The 15985-nt window shown below is 56.1% G+C and overlaps 2 protein-coding genes across 5 annotated transcripts in view; one reads left to right on the forward strand and one right to left on the reverse strand.

The window, feature by feature from the left end:
- The window catches only part of FOXN1 (forkhead box N1), a 27931-nt gene extending 22772 nt beyond the window's left edge, over positions 1-5159 (forward strand). For 3 of the 4 annotated variants that reach the window (XM_005220109.5, XM_005220108.4, XM_059878051.1), the window contains exons 7-9: positions 975-1182; positions 1369-1860; positions 3598-5159. In XM_005220109.5, the coding sequence (XP_005220166.1) occupies positions 975-1182; positions 1369-1860; positions 3598-3911 (1014 nt within the window). In that variant the 3' untranslated portion in view covers positions 3912-5159. The remainder of the gene's footprint in view (positions 1-974; positions 1183-1368; positions 1861-3597) is intronic. The other variant, NM_001192452.1, reaches the window with a different exon arrangement.
- Positions 5160-9499: 4340 nt separating this feature from the next.
- On the reverse strand, positions 9500-15144 carry UNC119 (unc-119 lipid binding chaperone). The gene is made up of 5 exons (NM_001034645.2): positions 14885-15144; positions 11330-11443; positions 10725-10827; positions 10438-10610; positions 9500-10191 (listed from the first exon to the last, which is right to left on the reverse strand). The coding sequence occupies exons 1-5, from the start codon at positions 15102-15104 to the stop codon at positions 10079-10081; spliced, it is 723 nt and encodes a 240-aa protein (NP_001029817.1). The 5' UTR covers positions 15105-15144; the 3' UTR covers positions 9500-10078.
- Positions 15145-15985: the final 841 nt, after the last annotated feature.

Consider the following 15985-nt stretch of genomic DNA (forward strand, 5'->3'; position numbering starts at 1 on the left):
GGGGCCCTGTTCTGCTGGACATGATTCAGCCTGGCTGCTCCCTGGGGCAAATGAGCTGGGGAGGAGGGAGTGGCCGCCCCTCATTAGGCAGAAACGGTGAGCTGGAAGGGAGAGGGGCCGGGAGGTGAGGGTGCAGAAGGACCTCACCAGGCAGAGTGGATGCTCTGCCCACAGTCACCCCTGCTGGGCCCAGGACTGTCATAGAGCCTGGAACAGAGCTCTGGGCTGGGGGGTGCGGGGAGTGGGGGAGGGTGCCCAGTGGCACCCCCGCCACCGCCTCTCACCCAACTGAGTCAGCCTAATGGTTTTTACAACCCTCCCTGGGCACAATTACTGCACTGGTGGCATGACCAGGCCTCCTAATGGGTGTTTATTCTGTTGGCACGAGCATCCCCCGCCTGAGGGCTGGCCTCCCCACCAGGGCACGCCCCCTGGGCACACGCATGTGAACACCCACACACACATACAATCATGGATATCCACACACACCCCTAGAGAGACTTTCTCCCACACACACATCCTTAGCAGCACACACATGTCCTCACACTCAAAGGAATTCATGGACCCACACCCCAGAGTCAGGCTCACAGCAGGGAGACACAGCCCCAGAGAGTTCAGCATGGCAAGGCCCTCTCCACACAGGGGTCCAAGCACAGGCCTGGAGAGCCAGCAGGGAGTGGTCCAACCCCAGGTCGGGGAGGGGCAGCACCTCCTCCTTAGCACCCACCAGCCCCTCCTGTATGAATCACCTCGACAGTCCTCTGAAGGGCATGGGATAGGATGGAGGTAGATTTTAGGTGCTAATAACTGTGACTGAGGTTCTTGCCCATCCCTGCCCCACTACTGATGGGACTGAGTGTGGGCTGGTTGCTGAAGAGCTCAGCAAGCCCCAGAGTGGGTGGCAGTTGTGTGCCCAGACAGCCAGGGCTTTTTCTGAACCCAGCCTGAATTCGTGTCTTGCTCTGCTTCGGCAGACGGCGCCTGATGGCTGGAAGAATTCTGTCCGCCACAACCTGTCTCTTAACAAGTGCTTCGAGAAGGTAGAGAACAAATCGGGAAGTTCCTCTCGCAAGGGCTGCCTGTGGGCCCTGAATCCAGCCAAGATCGACAAGATGCAGGAGGAGCTGCAGAAGTGGAAGAGGAAAGACCCCATCGCCGTGCGCAAGAGCATGGCCAAGCCAGGTGAGGCTGCCGGCCGGCGTGGTGGACCCGGGGTACCCAGAGCCAAGAAATTAAGAGTGGGGGTGGTGAGAACAGCTGGGCGACGGAAAGCTGATGAATAAGGAAAGGGCCTGAATGTGTTTCCAAGGCTGGGAGTGACTGTGGGGGAAAGGAGGTCTCACAGTGTCCTCTCTTGGGCCTTTTCAGAGGAGCTGGACAGCCTCATTGGAGACAAGAGGGAGAAGCTGGGCTCCCCACTGCTCGGCTGCCCACCCCCTGGGCTGGCAGGCTCTGGCCCCATCCAGCCCCTGGCACCTCCAGCTGGGCTCTCCCAGCCACTGCACTCAATCCACCCGGCTCCGGGCCCCATTCCTGGCAAGAATCCCCTGCAGGACCTACTTGGGGGGCACGCACCCTCCTGCTACGGGCAGACATACTCGCACCTCTCGCCGGGCCTGGCCCCTCCTGGACCTCCGCAGCCGTTGTTTCCACAGCCAGATGGGCATCTAGAGCTGCGGGCCCAGCCAGGCACCCCCCAGGACTCGCCTCTGCCTGCCCACACCCCACCTAGCCACAGTGCCAAGCTGCTGGCTGAACCTTCCCCAGCCAGGACCATGCATGACACCCTGCTGCCAGACGGAGACCTTGGCACTGACCTGGACGCCATCAACCCCTCTCTCACCGACTTTGACTTCCAGGGTGAGCTGGGGATGGGAGGGGGGAGGTGGGACAGGCCTTCAGAGGAGCAGCTGGTGGCATGGCCCGGCCTGTCTCAGTCTCCAGGTTGCAGCTAACTGCTCAGTTTCTGGAGCAGAGAAAGCCCAGAGCTGGGAAATGGGTGGTGGTGGTGGTGAAGGGTCAAAGAGGAATATTCTTGCCCCTTGAACTGGTTCCAACTGACCTATCACCAAACCACTCTCAGCTCTGGGCTGAAAGTGCCTGGGAGAGCCTGGGTCTTGGGAAGCTACTGTTAGAGACAGGCAACTTGAGCCACATCCCCCTCCAGAAGTGGGGAGCTGGGCTCAACAGCCTCAGAAGAAGATATAGACCAGGGGTGCGTGCCCCCCAAGTAGCTTCAGAAGAAGATACAGGCTGGAAAGGGGCCAATGGTCTATTCCATAGTTGATTGTAAGCAACTGAGACTCTGAACATTTCCAGAAGTGACTATATTTTTGGAGTTCATCACCTAATGCAGAAGAAGGAGAGAGATCTGCCCCGAAAAGAAGGGGAGGCCGAGGAGCTAGGCAGGTCCCAGGAAGAGATTCTGTCTCTTCCATTCCGTCTCGCCTGCTTCGTCTCTGCCTGTGACCAATCCCACCCATTCCCATCTAACCTCCAGTGCACCCCCCGGCCCTGGTACTGGCCACAGGAGCTCTGAAGAAGGGTGCTGACCCAGGCCTCAGGCCCTCTGTGTGCACTGGGGTAGGGGACGTCCACAAGCAGGTGGGGCAGCTGACCCTCAGAGATCTCCCAGTCTGATGAGGAGAGAGCCGGGTCTTGGGAAGCTACCCTTAGAGAAAGGCAACTAGAGCCGCAGCCCCTTCCAGAAGTGGGGAGCCGGGCTCCACAGACTCAGAAGAATCTATAGATATGTGGGCTACCATAGACATTTACCTGAGCCTTACTGTCTGGCATCTTGTGAGGCACTTTACATGTGCTCTCTCACGTGGGCCTATAGGCTAGGAGGGATTATTCAACCCATTTCACAGATGCGCACCATGGTTAAGTAACTTATTCAAGGTCACGGAGCTAGAAAGAAGGAGAGTTAGGATTGGAAGCCAGGCAGCCAGTCTTGGGTTTAGTTCAGCCCCCTTCCTCCACACCCTGCAGCCCTGATCCCCAGGGAAGGAGCCCCAGGCCCTGGCCAGCCACAACGCAGGTCACACGACACACAGAGAGGGATTGGGTGCGGCACAGTTTGCATCCCAGAGTCAGTGCTTCCAATGGGGAGTCCTTCCTGACAGGGCTTTGCTCCTGTTCCTTGGGCCCTGCAATGGAGAAGCCCAACCAGCTCACTGGATGCTGCGGTGCATTACTGGAAGATCCTTGGTCTGGGCTGCACATTCACCTTCCTTGGGAACCTGGACAAGAGCCAGGGTGAAGAGTTCCTAGGGCTCCCTACCCAGGGTAACCCCAGAATGTACAGCATCTGCATCAACCCTTCCAACAGGCAGCTCTTAAATCCTTGACCACTCCCCCACCCCCAAAAAAAGAGCCACAGAGATCATCTGGGCTATGGCTTTCAAAATGTCCTACATGGGAGGAAGATGCAGAGAGGTTTAGCAACTGCCTGGGGTCACAGAGCTAGTGCCAAAGGTCTGCTCTCCAATCAGTGTCACCCCAGTCCTGCTCTCTTTAGCGTGTGAGAGTGTGGGGTGAGAGGCAGACAGGGCTCGTTGGTGCCTCCCAGTGACGCCTGTTTTCTCCCCCAAATAGGAAACCTGTGGGAACAGCTGAAGGATGACAGCTTGGCCCTTGACCCCTTGGTACTGGTGACCTCATCGCCGACATCGTCTTCGGTGCCACCAGCTCCCCCTCCCTGCTATCCCCCTGGGCCCTGTCTGGCCGAGACTGGCAGTGGGACAGGCGACTTGGCACCCCCAGGCAACGGGGGCTCCGGGGCACTGGGTGACCTGCATCTCACCACCCTCTACTCTGCCTTCATGGAGCTGGAGCCCACACCCTCCGCGGCCCCTACTGGCCCCTCTGTGTACCTCAGCCCCAGCTCCAAGCCCATGGCCCTGGCCTGAGCTATGCCCCACAGCAGCTCCAGCCTTTGCTTGGCCCGGAAGTCCCAGCCGGCCGCCCATATCGGGCTCACCTTAAAGGTCAAGGAAGGAAACACACTCCCTGTCCCCTATGTCATGAAGCCAACTTGGTTATTAGCTGGCAGCTGGGGGTGGAGAAGTCACCACCCAGGATACTGCCCCTCGCACATTTCCACCGCCTGGTACACCAGCTCCTGGCCCAGGGACCCCGGAGAGCAAGTGTCTGGGGAAGAAGAAAATGCACTCTCCATGGCTCACACTCATCCACACTTAGGCTCTCGCGTACATGTGCACAGGCACACACACACATACACACACAGTTATGCAGACATACACCCACTCACATACCTTATATCCAGAGGAATCAGAACTATATCACAGACTTCACTGGGGGGCAGCTGAGAGCTGAAGGGTTTGGTTATCAAAAGCTCAGGGCCCCCAGCCAGGTCCAAGACCACCCTGGAACCCTCTTCTGACGTCCACATTCTCTGCAGGCCTGCCCCCCTCCAGGAGTGATCTTTCCCAGAAGCCCCCTGTATTTATTCTCCCATCTTCATCCCAGCAGCCCATCGAGAAGGAGGAGATATGGAACCTCTCCCAAAGTTGTCTGTGGGCCCCCAAGGGGGTGCTGATATTCACAGCACCCACCCTGCCAGGCTCTCAACCTGTCCTCAACTTAAGCTCTATCTGGCTTCCCCTGGGGGAAGACACACAGGAGGGCAAAGTCCGCTCCAGGACCAAACTGAGCCCACTTCCGACACAAAGTGTTTGGAAAAACCCTTGCCCTCGGAAACTTGAAAGTGTCCTTTTGCCCCAGCCCTGGGTGCCGGAATGGCCCCTGCAGGTCACTACAGTCACCCCTGAGAGCTTCATGTAGCTTAGGTCCCAGCTTATGAATACTCCTGTTTCAGACAGCCTGGGCAGTTAGGGAGGGAACTCTGCTTCAGGCTGGTGTGGGAGCACCCATGCCTGCTCTCTTTGACCACTTGGCAGGTCCAGGATGCCCCTGGAGCAAGGGGGTGCCCACCGTGTCCTACCTGAGAGCCCGACCCACACCAAGTAGGCTAAGTGGGAGCTTCAGCCTGCCCGGGGCCTGAGGGTGACAAGAACACCCCCTCCCCCCGAGGTTGGGCCCAGGCTCAGATGAGACACAAGCAGAACCCTTGATGGCCTGCCACTGTTCCCTGTCCTGGAACAATAAAGCAAATGCCTTGTGGTCTCAGCTACCAAGACTTCGTTTCTGGACCTCCCCTCCCTGGAGCAAAAAGGTAGATTCCCTGAGCCTGTGATCTTACCCCAACCCTCACCCAGACCTAGAAGTTTCAATTTGAAGAATGAGGCATCTCAGAGGGCTTCTGAACAGCAAGGAAAGGATAAGGGGATGAGGTGGGGCGGAGGGGCGGGGCCCGGGGAGCATCTCTTCCCAGGAAAACTTCCTGAAGGATTGGAAGCAGCGGCTGCCCTGTCCAGAAGCAGGGAGGGAAGGAGGGAGTAGGTACCCTTCCCCACATCCCTTCCTCCTGAGATCTGTCCCTTCCTCAGCCTCCATCTCCTCACAGTAAGAAGGGGTCACTTCCCTATCCAGACTGTGCCTTTCTGCCCTCATCTTTCCCTCTCTGGGCTCTGGTTTCCACAGGTGGCATGAACGAAACGTAGCCTGGCGCTGTGTGCCCTGCTGGCCCTGGAGGGTGGTCTCTGGAGGGTCAGGGCCCCACTCAGTCCCACCACCAGGCAGGCTGCTGTCACCAAACAGCTGCCTGGGAGGCAGCCCCACATTCGGCCTGAATGGGGATAGGGCAAATGTGGGAGCCAAAAGCTTATCCATGGACCTTGGACCTCGATCTCAGAGCAGCCATGGGTGGGCCTTCTGCTTAGAAAGTTTTCCCAAGGGCCAGGGCCTGGGGGCCAGCCAATGCCACCTACCTCGGCCAGAGGACATTATTGCAGAGGATCCCATAATAGAACCCTACCCTCCATCAGCACGCTCCCTCCCGAGGCTCTAACGCTGGGGCCAGAGCTAGAGGGCTGCAGGGGTGGGGTGGGGTGAAGGCATGGCCAGCCAGTGTGCCCAAGAGAAAGAACCCCCACCTCCACCCCGACCCAGCCCAGCCCTGTGCAATACGAAGGGTGAAGCCTCTCTATCAAGCCCCCAGCTCTGGGCAACCCCAGGCTTGTGTCTTGACACCCAAGCCCCCAAGAGCAGGGTAAGTGTTCCATGGGAGAACTTTACTGGGACCTACTTCCTTGCTTCAGAACCTCGGACCCTGGGGGCTCAGATGACCTCCTCTACACCTCCAGCCTAGGCAGCTGGAGGCCGTCAGTCCAACCTCAATCCTATGGGCCCATTCGGCACACATGTAAGTGAGCTTGCCCCTGTGCAAGTAAGACAGGGGGCAAGCAGATAAGCCTTGGGGCCTCATGTTTGTTTGTTTGTAGCCAGACTGGCCCTTGGACTAAAAACTGGGCGGAAAAACAAAACAAACCAAGAAACAGCTGAGTGGCTGCGGCTCTCTGAACTGAGCCCCACACTTCTGCTCATATGCTGCCCCCTGCTGGCCGCTCATCATGTGTTCGCCCACCGTTCAGAGGAATTGTTTGAATGGATCCAGGGTCTGAAAGTTCTCTATTTGTGGAAAATTAACCCTTTTAACTTCTCAGGTTTAGGGGCTGTAAACCTGAGAGTTCTAAAACCAGTTAGAATTAATGAGTCCATGAACTCGGATAAATAAATTTCACCTTCATTTTCACTTATCTCTACCTTGAATTTAGCATTTCCCTCGATTAAGAATGTCGGCAACAAATCACAATAACTTTTCACAGAATTTGTGACTTTGTCATTAGGTAGAGAAATCACATAAGAAATCACAGATGTTTTCATAATATAATACAGGCATCGCAGAATATATCTATATATCGATGTATAGTTTTTAACACGTAAAATATATAGGATTACAACATACTATTGTACATAAAAGCTTATGATCCACAGGCTTCAGTAGAGACAACAAATGGGTCCATGACACACAAAAAAGTAAAGCCCCCTTTAGGACTTCCCTGGTGGTCCAGTGGTTAGGACTCCACGCTTCTAGTGCAGGGGGCACTGGTTCAATTCCTGGTCTAGAACTAAAATTCCACAAGCTGCGTGGTGTGTCCCCAACCCCCAGAAAAGTAAAGCACCCTTATTTTAGTTGCCAGGTGGTGGGAAAATGGAGGGTGGCTCCCAGGGGAGGGGCCAGGCTAGGGAGGAAGGCACTGGGGGCTGGGGACAGCAATTCTTCACTGACTGGAAGGGAAGCATCTCAATAATTTACAGTGGGTTTGGTAGTTCCTACGGGCACCCCTAGCTCCAGCCCAAATTGGCATGAGTGGTGGGTCCCCCTGCAGTATCTGGGCTTTCCTGCCCAACCCAATGGTAGGGTCCTCATGACACCCCTAAGGAGTCAAAGCAAAAAATATCTGGCTGACTTCAAAGAGAATGTGAGGCACAGCTCTTGCAAGGTTCAGCTCAGCCTTCAAGGACAGCTCATCAGCACCAGGACCAGAACAAGCCCCACCCGACTGTTTCTTCCTCTTTCTATAGCCCAGGGATTCTCTTGGTTCCCAGGAAAAGTGCCAGGACCCAAATGTACCCAGGTGCACCGTTAGCAGCAGGACTAGTGCCAGAGGCATGAAGACTTAAAAGGAGGCAGGGGTCCAAGGCTTCTCCCAGCCAGGCCTCTGCCAGGCCTCACCAGAGGACAGCCTCTTTGATACATGCTCCAGGGATGAGGACCTCAAAACAGGGACCGCCCTACCTGTCTGAAGGTGGAAGTAGAGCAGGACCAATCCAGAACATCCGCCCGATTCGATTTAGCACGCTCCCTGCACTCTCATGACCCTCCATTGTGAGGGGTGGAGTGCTCGTATTGAGTGTGTCATTCATTGGAGACCATTTGGCATTCCTGCCCCCAGGCCACTTAACACCAGGAGAGCCCGGTAACCACCTCATAATCCAGTCAGCATCATAAATGCTTGAAAACTCAGGACAACTTAGACAGGAAGATATGGGCAGAGAGCACTGAAACAAAGGGAACAGCATAAAGCAAGTGTTTGGAGGCCCGATTTATCAGTTGCTTTCAGGAAAGTAAATATTTACAATGTGAAAGACGTGTGGAGCCTTGCAATCCAGGTGTTGGCAATTCTCCTGAAGATGATGGTGGGCCACTGAGGAGATTAAGCAGGAATGACCTGGTCAGATTATTTGTGACAGCTGAGTGAAGGGTGGATTGGAATGAAGCTAATAACCAATATATATTGAATGCTAGGCCCAAGCCTGAATGCCTTACATGTGTTAGACTGTCCACAATCAACTCTGAGGATTAACGCCCATTTTTCAGAAAATGCTGGCGCGCGGAGGTTAACTTGCCCTGCCAACATTGCACAGCTATTAAGTAGTCATGTCAGGATGCTCCCCAGTACTTCCATACGAGAGGCAGAGGGGTGCTGAGGAGGATATTGTAGGCATTAGAGTGAGAGGTAAAGAACTGCAGAGAAGCAGATGAAGTTGAAACTTTTAAGAGGCGAAATCTCCAGTGATTGGATGGAGCTAGAGATCGGAGTTGAGACTGAGTCCCTGGTTTGCGGGCTGAATGTTGGGGTGGATAGGATTCATCCACGAATCATCGCTAGAACCCTCCAAGCAGGATGACTCTTGCTCCCCTGTGTGCCCCGTTCATCTTATTCTAGGACAGATATCTGTTCCCTGTGTCTCACTCATTTATTTATTTGGCTGCACCAGGTCTTAGTTAAGGCATGTGGGATCTATTTCCCTGACCAGGGATCAAACCTGGGGCCCCTGAATTGGGAGCAGAATTTTAGCCACTGGACCACCAGGGAAATCCCAATGTCTCACTCATTTTAGAATCCCAGGGTTCAGCCCAGATCTTGGCCCTCCCGCAAGGGTTCCACAGAACCCAGGTGAATTGCAGCACTTCCAGGCCTTGCAGGCTTAGATTAATTATAGATTAACTATTCAGGCTACAGAGAGAAATAGTGCCAAGTGTATTCAAATTAGTGCCTAGAACAATAGGCTGTAAACCCTGACATAAACTCTCCATCTACCTGTTTCTGAATTTCTTCCATTAAGAAAATGAAGACATCCTCTGGAACTGGGGTCGGGCTGGGGGCAGGATTATATGCAAGGCAGCCAAGCCTGGGGTCCTCCTCAAGGCAGCTGAAGGCAAGAGGGTGCCAGGCCTTAGCCTTCTCTCTGATGAAGGCTAAAAGGACAACCTAACGGTCCTAGTAGCCTCTGGGTTCAGAGAAGGTGGGGTAGACGGCAAGGCCACCTTCCCAACACCTTCCCTCCCACCCGAGTCGCAGGCCCTTGTCCCAGCCTCTGTTCTTCAAGATTAGCTACGACTTTGGGCCAAAGTTTCTCCTCTGAGCGTTCAGGTCACCATCCTTATAAAAGAAAAAACCCTTTCCAGCTGCAACGCATACTAAATACCAACTCTAGATGCCAGGAGTGGTATCCAGGTGCAGAGGATCAGGAGACAGGAGTACCCCCGCCAGCCACCACCACACACATATGCCGGCCCACAACCAGAGAACAGAAAAGGAGAGTTTATTGAAAACTATATACAGTTGGTCCAGCCCCTACCACAGGCTATAATCTGGGCAGGTCCTTCCCACACCTCAGGCAGGATCTCAGCCCCTGATGGTAGAGACTGGGGCTAGGGTCAGGGCCCAGACTCCCTTGGGAAGCTTGACTGCCAGACCTCGCATGGAACTTCATCTGTGAATTTACAACTCTAAATGGCCTGTCGGTGGTGGGCAGGGGAAAAGCCTGGATAGGGGATCTCTATTCTGCAACTTGGGCCCAAGAGGCTAGGGCCAACTAGGTTGTCCGGAAGTCCTGGCTACTCCTCCAACTGGAGGTCTTCCTGGAATGTGCAGGTGGACAGCCCCGCTACAACCCCACCCCACATGCCAGGCCCCATGGGCTGCACAGGCTTGGACTGGGGGACCTCAGGCTCCCTCCCTCCCAACACTGGCTCAGGGCTTCGGCAACACTCCTCCAACAGAAGACCCGGGGTTGAGAGGTGAGTGTTGGGGTGGTCATGGCTGTGGGCCCAGGACCCTCCTGAGGTAGGGGGTGGCTTGGGGAGTCAGGGCGTCCCGCTGTAGGAATAGTCAGCTTTGTTGTGCATCACCAGCCGGTCATCCACGAAGTAGAAGCTGTCGGACTGTGTCTCATACGGGTGACGGATCATCTCGTTGACTGCAAGAGAGGCCCAGCCAGTTGGGACAAAGGTCAGGAGCCTGAGCCAGGTCACGGCAGGGGCTTCAGGACTCGGGGACGGGGACAAGCTGAACAAAGAGTTCCTCCAGCCTCTTTGGGTCTCAGTTTCCCTATAGGTGGCTTAGGAATGGTGGCTAGACACAAGAGAGCTGTAAGGGGAAGAGAGGGGCCCAGACCCACGTTCCCTCCAACCTGGTCCCTCTGAGTCCACACCCCCCAACGCACTCAGCTCCTCGGAGAGAGCAGGGAAGTCGTAGATGTGCTCGCAGGTGTTCTTGCTGCTGGGGATGCAGAAGCCAAAGTGGAAGTCGAAGCTTTTGAGCAGCTGGTTGCGGAAGTAGTGCCTCTCAATCATGCGGAAGTTGTTGACAGGCTTGTCTCCCACTGTGAACTCCACCCTGAGCAGAGAAGGGGGCGGGGCTGAGCTGGGCCCCAGGAGGGGCTCAGCAAGAACTCAGGAAGGGCTCCTTTCCACCCCTACCCTTACCCCTCTCCCCGGCCCAGTGACTCACGTGGCTCCCACCTGCCTCAGGCGGAGGAAGGCAGGCGTGAACTGGTAGCGGACAAAGCGCCCAGCATTGGGGTCCAGGTCCCGCGGGTTGATGGGCAGCCGCTCTGTAATGTACCCCAGCTGGGGCTCAGTGGGCTTCAGGTGGGGCCCATGCCCACCCGGAGTTTCACCCCAGGGACCTCATCTGTCTGAATTTCTTTCAAAACTCCTCAGGAGATCCTGATGCATATTGAGGGTTCAGACCATTGGCCAGATGGGTCCAATTGCTTCTAAATTGGTCAGCAGGTCACCAGTTTCAACTAAGAGTCCCAGAGCCCCAAGAGATAAAAAGACCTGGGGCCTCTGGGACTGCAGTTCCCAAGGGGGCCTACAGGGGGCAGGCTGGTAGGGACTGAAGAGGCAGGATTGTCCTCTCAAGACGTCCAACCCCAGGGACCCAGGGGAAGGTAAAGCAGCAGCCCAGCCCCAGGCAGAGGGCCCTGCTGCTTGGTGACTCCTGGGGAGACCTGGGTGCCAATCCCAGCTCTGTTCTGACTCCTCAGTGGCCTCCGAAGTCCCTGGGTGGCCCACTTCCTCTGTGGATGATGGCGTACCCAATGCACTCACCTGAAGCTGGGGGCTTCTTGATTTCAAAGAGGACAGTGCCTGAGTCCATGTCCCGAATCTTGAACCTGACGAAGTCAATCTTGTAGATATTCTCCTCAGGGGAGCACAGGTAGTCTAAGGGAGACAGGCGGCTGAGCGAGGAAGGGACCTAGCTACCCCGGACTAGCTACCACTTTCTCCGATCCCTAGGGTGACTGCTTTGCAGACAGAGAGAACTGAGCCTCTAACCTGAGGGAGCCCCCACAGAGTGTGGGGGAGACATAGCTCTGCTCTTGGGATCTAACGGCGGACAAAAGGTTCTCTCCTAGTAGTTTCTGGATCAGGGAGGGGTAGGATGGAGGACAAGACCACCTCCCCCACACTTTCCCTCCCACCCCGGGGGTGGAGGGCCCTTCATTCCAGCCTCTGCTATGTCAGGAGTGGCTCGGTGACTTTTAACCAGACGAGTCTAGAATTGGGTGGGAAGCCCTGCCCCCCACCACCCCGAGAGGGAAGATAGAGTCCTGCTTTTAGGAACCTCGCTCTAATGGGGGTGACACAGTTTCCAGAGAGGATACCCCTGCCCCTCCTCTGCCCCACAGCTGCCCCCGGTGCCACATCTAACTGTGTCAAGCAAGGACTTTATCTGACCTAGGTAGCGCTGGGGCAAACAACCCCTTCCTTGTTCTACCTCACCCCCCAGGCCCCTCCTCTCCCCATAAGAGGCTTATACAAACCCAGCTCCCTTAAGCAGCTTACTCAAAGCTCTGCTGACTCAAGCCCAGAGCCTGGAATATTTGGGGGGGAGGGGGGTGTGGAGATGGAAAGGGAGCTACCTTTGCTCTCATCCCCCACTGATCTTCAAACAAGAGGAGGTCTTAGCAGAGGAGGTCTACAGAGGGAACACCCCTTAAAGGTCATCCATCCACCCTTGACTCTGAGCCACCCCAGAGAGAAGAGGCAAGGCCAGTAAGAGGGTGTGGCAGGTGTAGCAGGGCTGTGACTGGGGTAAGGGGGATCCTTGAGCCCAGAAGAGGAACCAGGAACAGTGGTGGGCCGGGCTTGAGGAAGCTCAGAAATAGCAGGGCCTGATCAACCCTCACCACTCTTGCAGCAGCAACTGCAAGCACTCAGGGAGGAGGCCCCAGCAGCAAATAGGAAGAAACAGAGAGGTGCAGTGGGGGCTCTGGTGCCCGCACAGCATCACATCCTCCCCGCAGAGGCCCGGAAATCACCCGCTAGGCCCCTAGGCCACCACTGATTCCTCTGGGGCAGGAAGAGGAAGTGAATGTAAAGTCATTCTCTCTTCCCAAGCCTTGGGCAGCCCCCTCCAGGAAGCCCTCCTGGTGGCCACCTGGCACTTAGGGTCCAGCAGGGCTTATGGTGGGGCTGGAGCCCTGGCCTGCCCATCACAGCCCACAGTGGGGACAGGAGGAATGGAAGTAGGCAGGTCCTACCTCACCCTGCTCACAACTTATTTTCACAGAAAGTAAACACTAATCCAAAGACGTAGGAGGAAAGTGCAGGGCAGAGGAGAGGAAGAGGCAGAACTCGGAACAGCATCCTAGTCGCCCAGCTCCCGGCTCCCCATAGAATTCCCCTCCTTCCCCCATTCCCTAACTTCTGGAGCCTCTCCTCTCATTGGAGAACAATTTGCAGTGTGACCTCTGTCTCTTCTACTGCAAACTCAACCTATCAATCCCTTAGTCCTTAGAGGAAGTGAGGAATGGAAGATGCCCATGGTTCAGGACACCACCTCCACTCCCTCCCCCAGACGGGGAAGGATGATGCCTGGGACTCAGGGTCAGGCCGGATAAGGGGGAGAGTGGCTGAGAGCTCAGAACACAACTGCTCCCTTCGCCTCAGCCACAAATAGCTTCCTAAGCTGGATTCAGGGCTGGGTAATCCAGGAAGAACAAACTCAGACCTGTGCGATTAGGGTCAGAGGAGACAGGCAGGGGTGCCAGTGGGGAGCGTCCTGGAGCCCTGTTCTCAGCTTCCACAAAGGAGAGGGATCCAGTGAAGACTCTTCCTCTAATCACCCACAGATGCTGAATCTGTAAGGGCTATGAATTTCCTCCAAATTCAGACACACAGTTGTATATGGGCTAGAAGCCCCTCTGCAAAATCACCTCAAAAGTTACCTAGGACTGGGACAAGTTAGACATCCTATAAGGAAGTTCTGCTCCAGAGCTAACCTGAATCCTAAACGCTGCTGTTGCCAATTATAGCCCAACTGGCACCACCATCAGACTGGTCCAGGTGCCCTCCCTTTACTACTGCCTGCTTGGGTAAGGCAGTTCAGTGCTCCAGGGGTCCAGCCAAGAATGGCTGCTGCCTGGCTAAGAGAGGAGGGAGATGCTGGTCCCCTGGGGACCCAGATGCACAGGCCTAGACCTGCCATCACAGTCCCCTCCACAGCTGTTTGGAAGCCCTGGACTCTTCTGCTCCTGCACCGCTAGAGCTCAGGCCCAGTCCAGCAACTGCTCCCTACCCTCACAGGGGGACTCCAAAAGTTGCCCTCACAGAGGGAGCCAGGGCAGGGTTACTAACCAATGAGGCCAAGATAGAAGGCCACTGCCTCTGCAAGCGCCTTCTGTTCTTTCAGGCTCAGCCACGGCCTCTGCCATGAGACTTCCCTCCCTTGTTCCCTGCCTACGGTGACCCCCTCCCCTCCCCTGAATGCCCAGTTGTCTGCCTCCAAGCAGCAGCCATGAGCAGTCCTGTGGGGCCCTCAGTATTGACAAAAGAGCCCTATTTACAGAGCATGCACGGCCTGCCAGGCACAGTGCAAAATCAGAGGATTTATTTTCACAACAGCTCTCTAAAGGTAGGGGTCATTATTCCCATTTTACAGATGAATATGCTCAGAGAGGTGAAGTTATTAGCCCAAGGTCACACAGCCAATAGGACGGCCAAGTTGGAACTTCAGTTTGGCAATCCAGCTCAGAAACTCAACCACAGTGGTGGTTTGGCCTCCCAGAAGAGGACAGGCCCTAGTTTAGGCTAAAGGGGGTATTAACCCACTTCCTTGAGAAGCCCAGAGTCAAACCACTGAAGCTTCCTCTTCAGGTCCTTTCCTGGGGAGAGCGATGGCCCCAGACTTCCTGGGGGTGTCCAGTGTGAAGGAGACCTAAGGGTTTTGATACCACACCTAGCCTCTAGGGTGGAGGAGACCGGGGACTGACTGCATTCAGCCCCCTCCTCGTTACTGCAGAGAAGATCTTCAAAGGACTCTGAAGACTCTGTGGGGAGGGGGTCACAGTTGCAGCTGCTGCCCCACCTTCACCATTGGAAAGGGGGATGGACTCCTCAAAAAGGAAGGAAAGGGGTGGAAACGAATCTCTAAAGGGGCAAGGGGGGAGCAGAGAGAGATCGAGGGAAGGGGGGACATGGAGATCTCAGGCTTGGAGGCAGAAGGGTAGAGGACACAAGCGAGGGGGACCCGGGTGGGGGAGGGGAGGCGGGGGGGAGGGCGGGAAAGGGGGCGGGGGCTCGGGCTCCGCGCGCCCCGAGGGCCCCCTCTCGTGCTCTCTCACTCCCGCCCGCGGGCGGCGCTGCCTCGCGGGTGCTCACCGCCCGTGATCCGCTGCAGCCCCAACACGTCCTCCGGCCCGATCGGCTGCTTCCTCTGCAGCGGCCCCGGCCTGGGCCCCGGGCCTGCCTCCGGCTCCGACTCGGACCCGGATTCGGATTCCGCCTGCAGCTCCGGCTTGGGCTCCACGTTCGGGCCCGAGGCCCCTGGAGCGTGCTCCGCTCCCGTCCCGGCCCCGCCGCCGCCCTTCTTCACCTTCATGGCCTCGCGGGGCCACGGCTAGCCTGCTGCCGCCGCGGCTGCCTGCGCCGGCTGGAGCCGAGAGAAGGGGGAGCGTCCGCAGCCCCGCCCCCGGCCGGACCGGGGCCCCAGGTACCGCCCCGCCCCCGGGGTGGGCCCGGCGCTGGCCCCGCCCACCGCCCGCCCACCTGGGCTACTGACCCGGGGCAGGGAGGGGGCCTGCCCGGGGACGTCGTTCATTTTTCCAGTAGGGGTTTTCAGGGGTCCTGGCTACCTACTCCTTCTTATTCGCTGGCTTCCAGCCACTCTGCCCTTCCCTCTGACCCGCACGTGAGTTCCCATCTCAGAGCCTGGGATGCTCTTCCCCCAGATGGCCTCCTCTCATTCTTCCGGTCTCAGTTCAAATGTCATCTGCTCAGAGGCCCTCTCAGACACCCGGTCACTATCTGATCAGCCTGTTTTTATCTAATGCATCATCTGAAATTCGTTTCATTTGCTCATTGACCGGTCCTCCTACAAGACCAGTTCGGTGAAACTGGAGATCTTGTCTTTGTTCTCTATAATACCTAACACTTAGTACAGTGCCCACTGCAGCTTGTACTCAACACAGTTGACCCTTGAACAACATGGGTTTGAAGTGAGTGGGTCCACCTATCTGGATTTTTTTTCAATAGAAAATACTACAATACTACACAATGGGAGGTTGGCTGAACACGTGGGTATGGAACTGCAGATAAACAGGGCCAAATATAAATTATCGTCTGATTTTTGAATGCACAGAGGGTAGACATCTCACCCACTACGTTGTTCAAGGGCCAACTATATATTCTTCTTTAGAATTTATGAATCAGTTAGTATCTGAGAGCTTACACTGCTACTTCTCTCCCAGACCCCCTGCTAGA

The sequence above is a fragment of the Bos taurus genome, chromosome 19, assembly GCF_002263795.3.
Source record: "Bos taurus isolate L1 Dominette 01449 registration number 42190680 breed Hereford chromosome 19, ARS-UCD2.0, whole genome shotgun sequence".
Taxonomy (NCBI): Eukaryota; Metazoa; Chordata; class Mammalia; order Artiodactyla; family Bovidae; genus Bos; species Bos taurus.

What these genes read in the sequence shown, in the direction of transcription:
- UNC119 (NM_001034645.2), bottom strand. Translation starts at nt 15,104, where the DNA reads ATGAAGGTGAAGAAGGGCGGCGGCGGGGCCGGGACGGGAGCGGAGCAC. An exon ending in CTGAGGCAGGTGGGAGCCAC is followed by an intron (nt 10,611 to 10,724) that starts GTGAGTCACTGG and finishes TTCTCTGCTCAG; the next exon opens with GGTGGAGTTCACAGTGGGAG. An exon ending in TGCTCTCTCCGAGGAGCTGA is followed by an intron (nt 10,192 to 10,437) that starts GTGCGTTGGGGG and finishes CCTCTCTTGCAG; the next exon opens with TCAACGAGATGATCCGTCAC.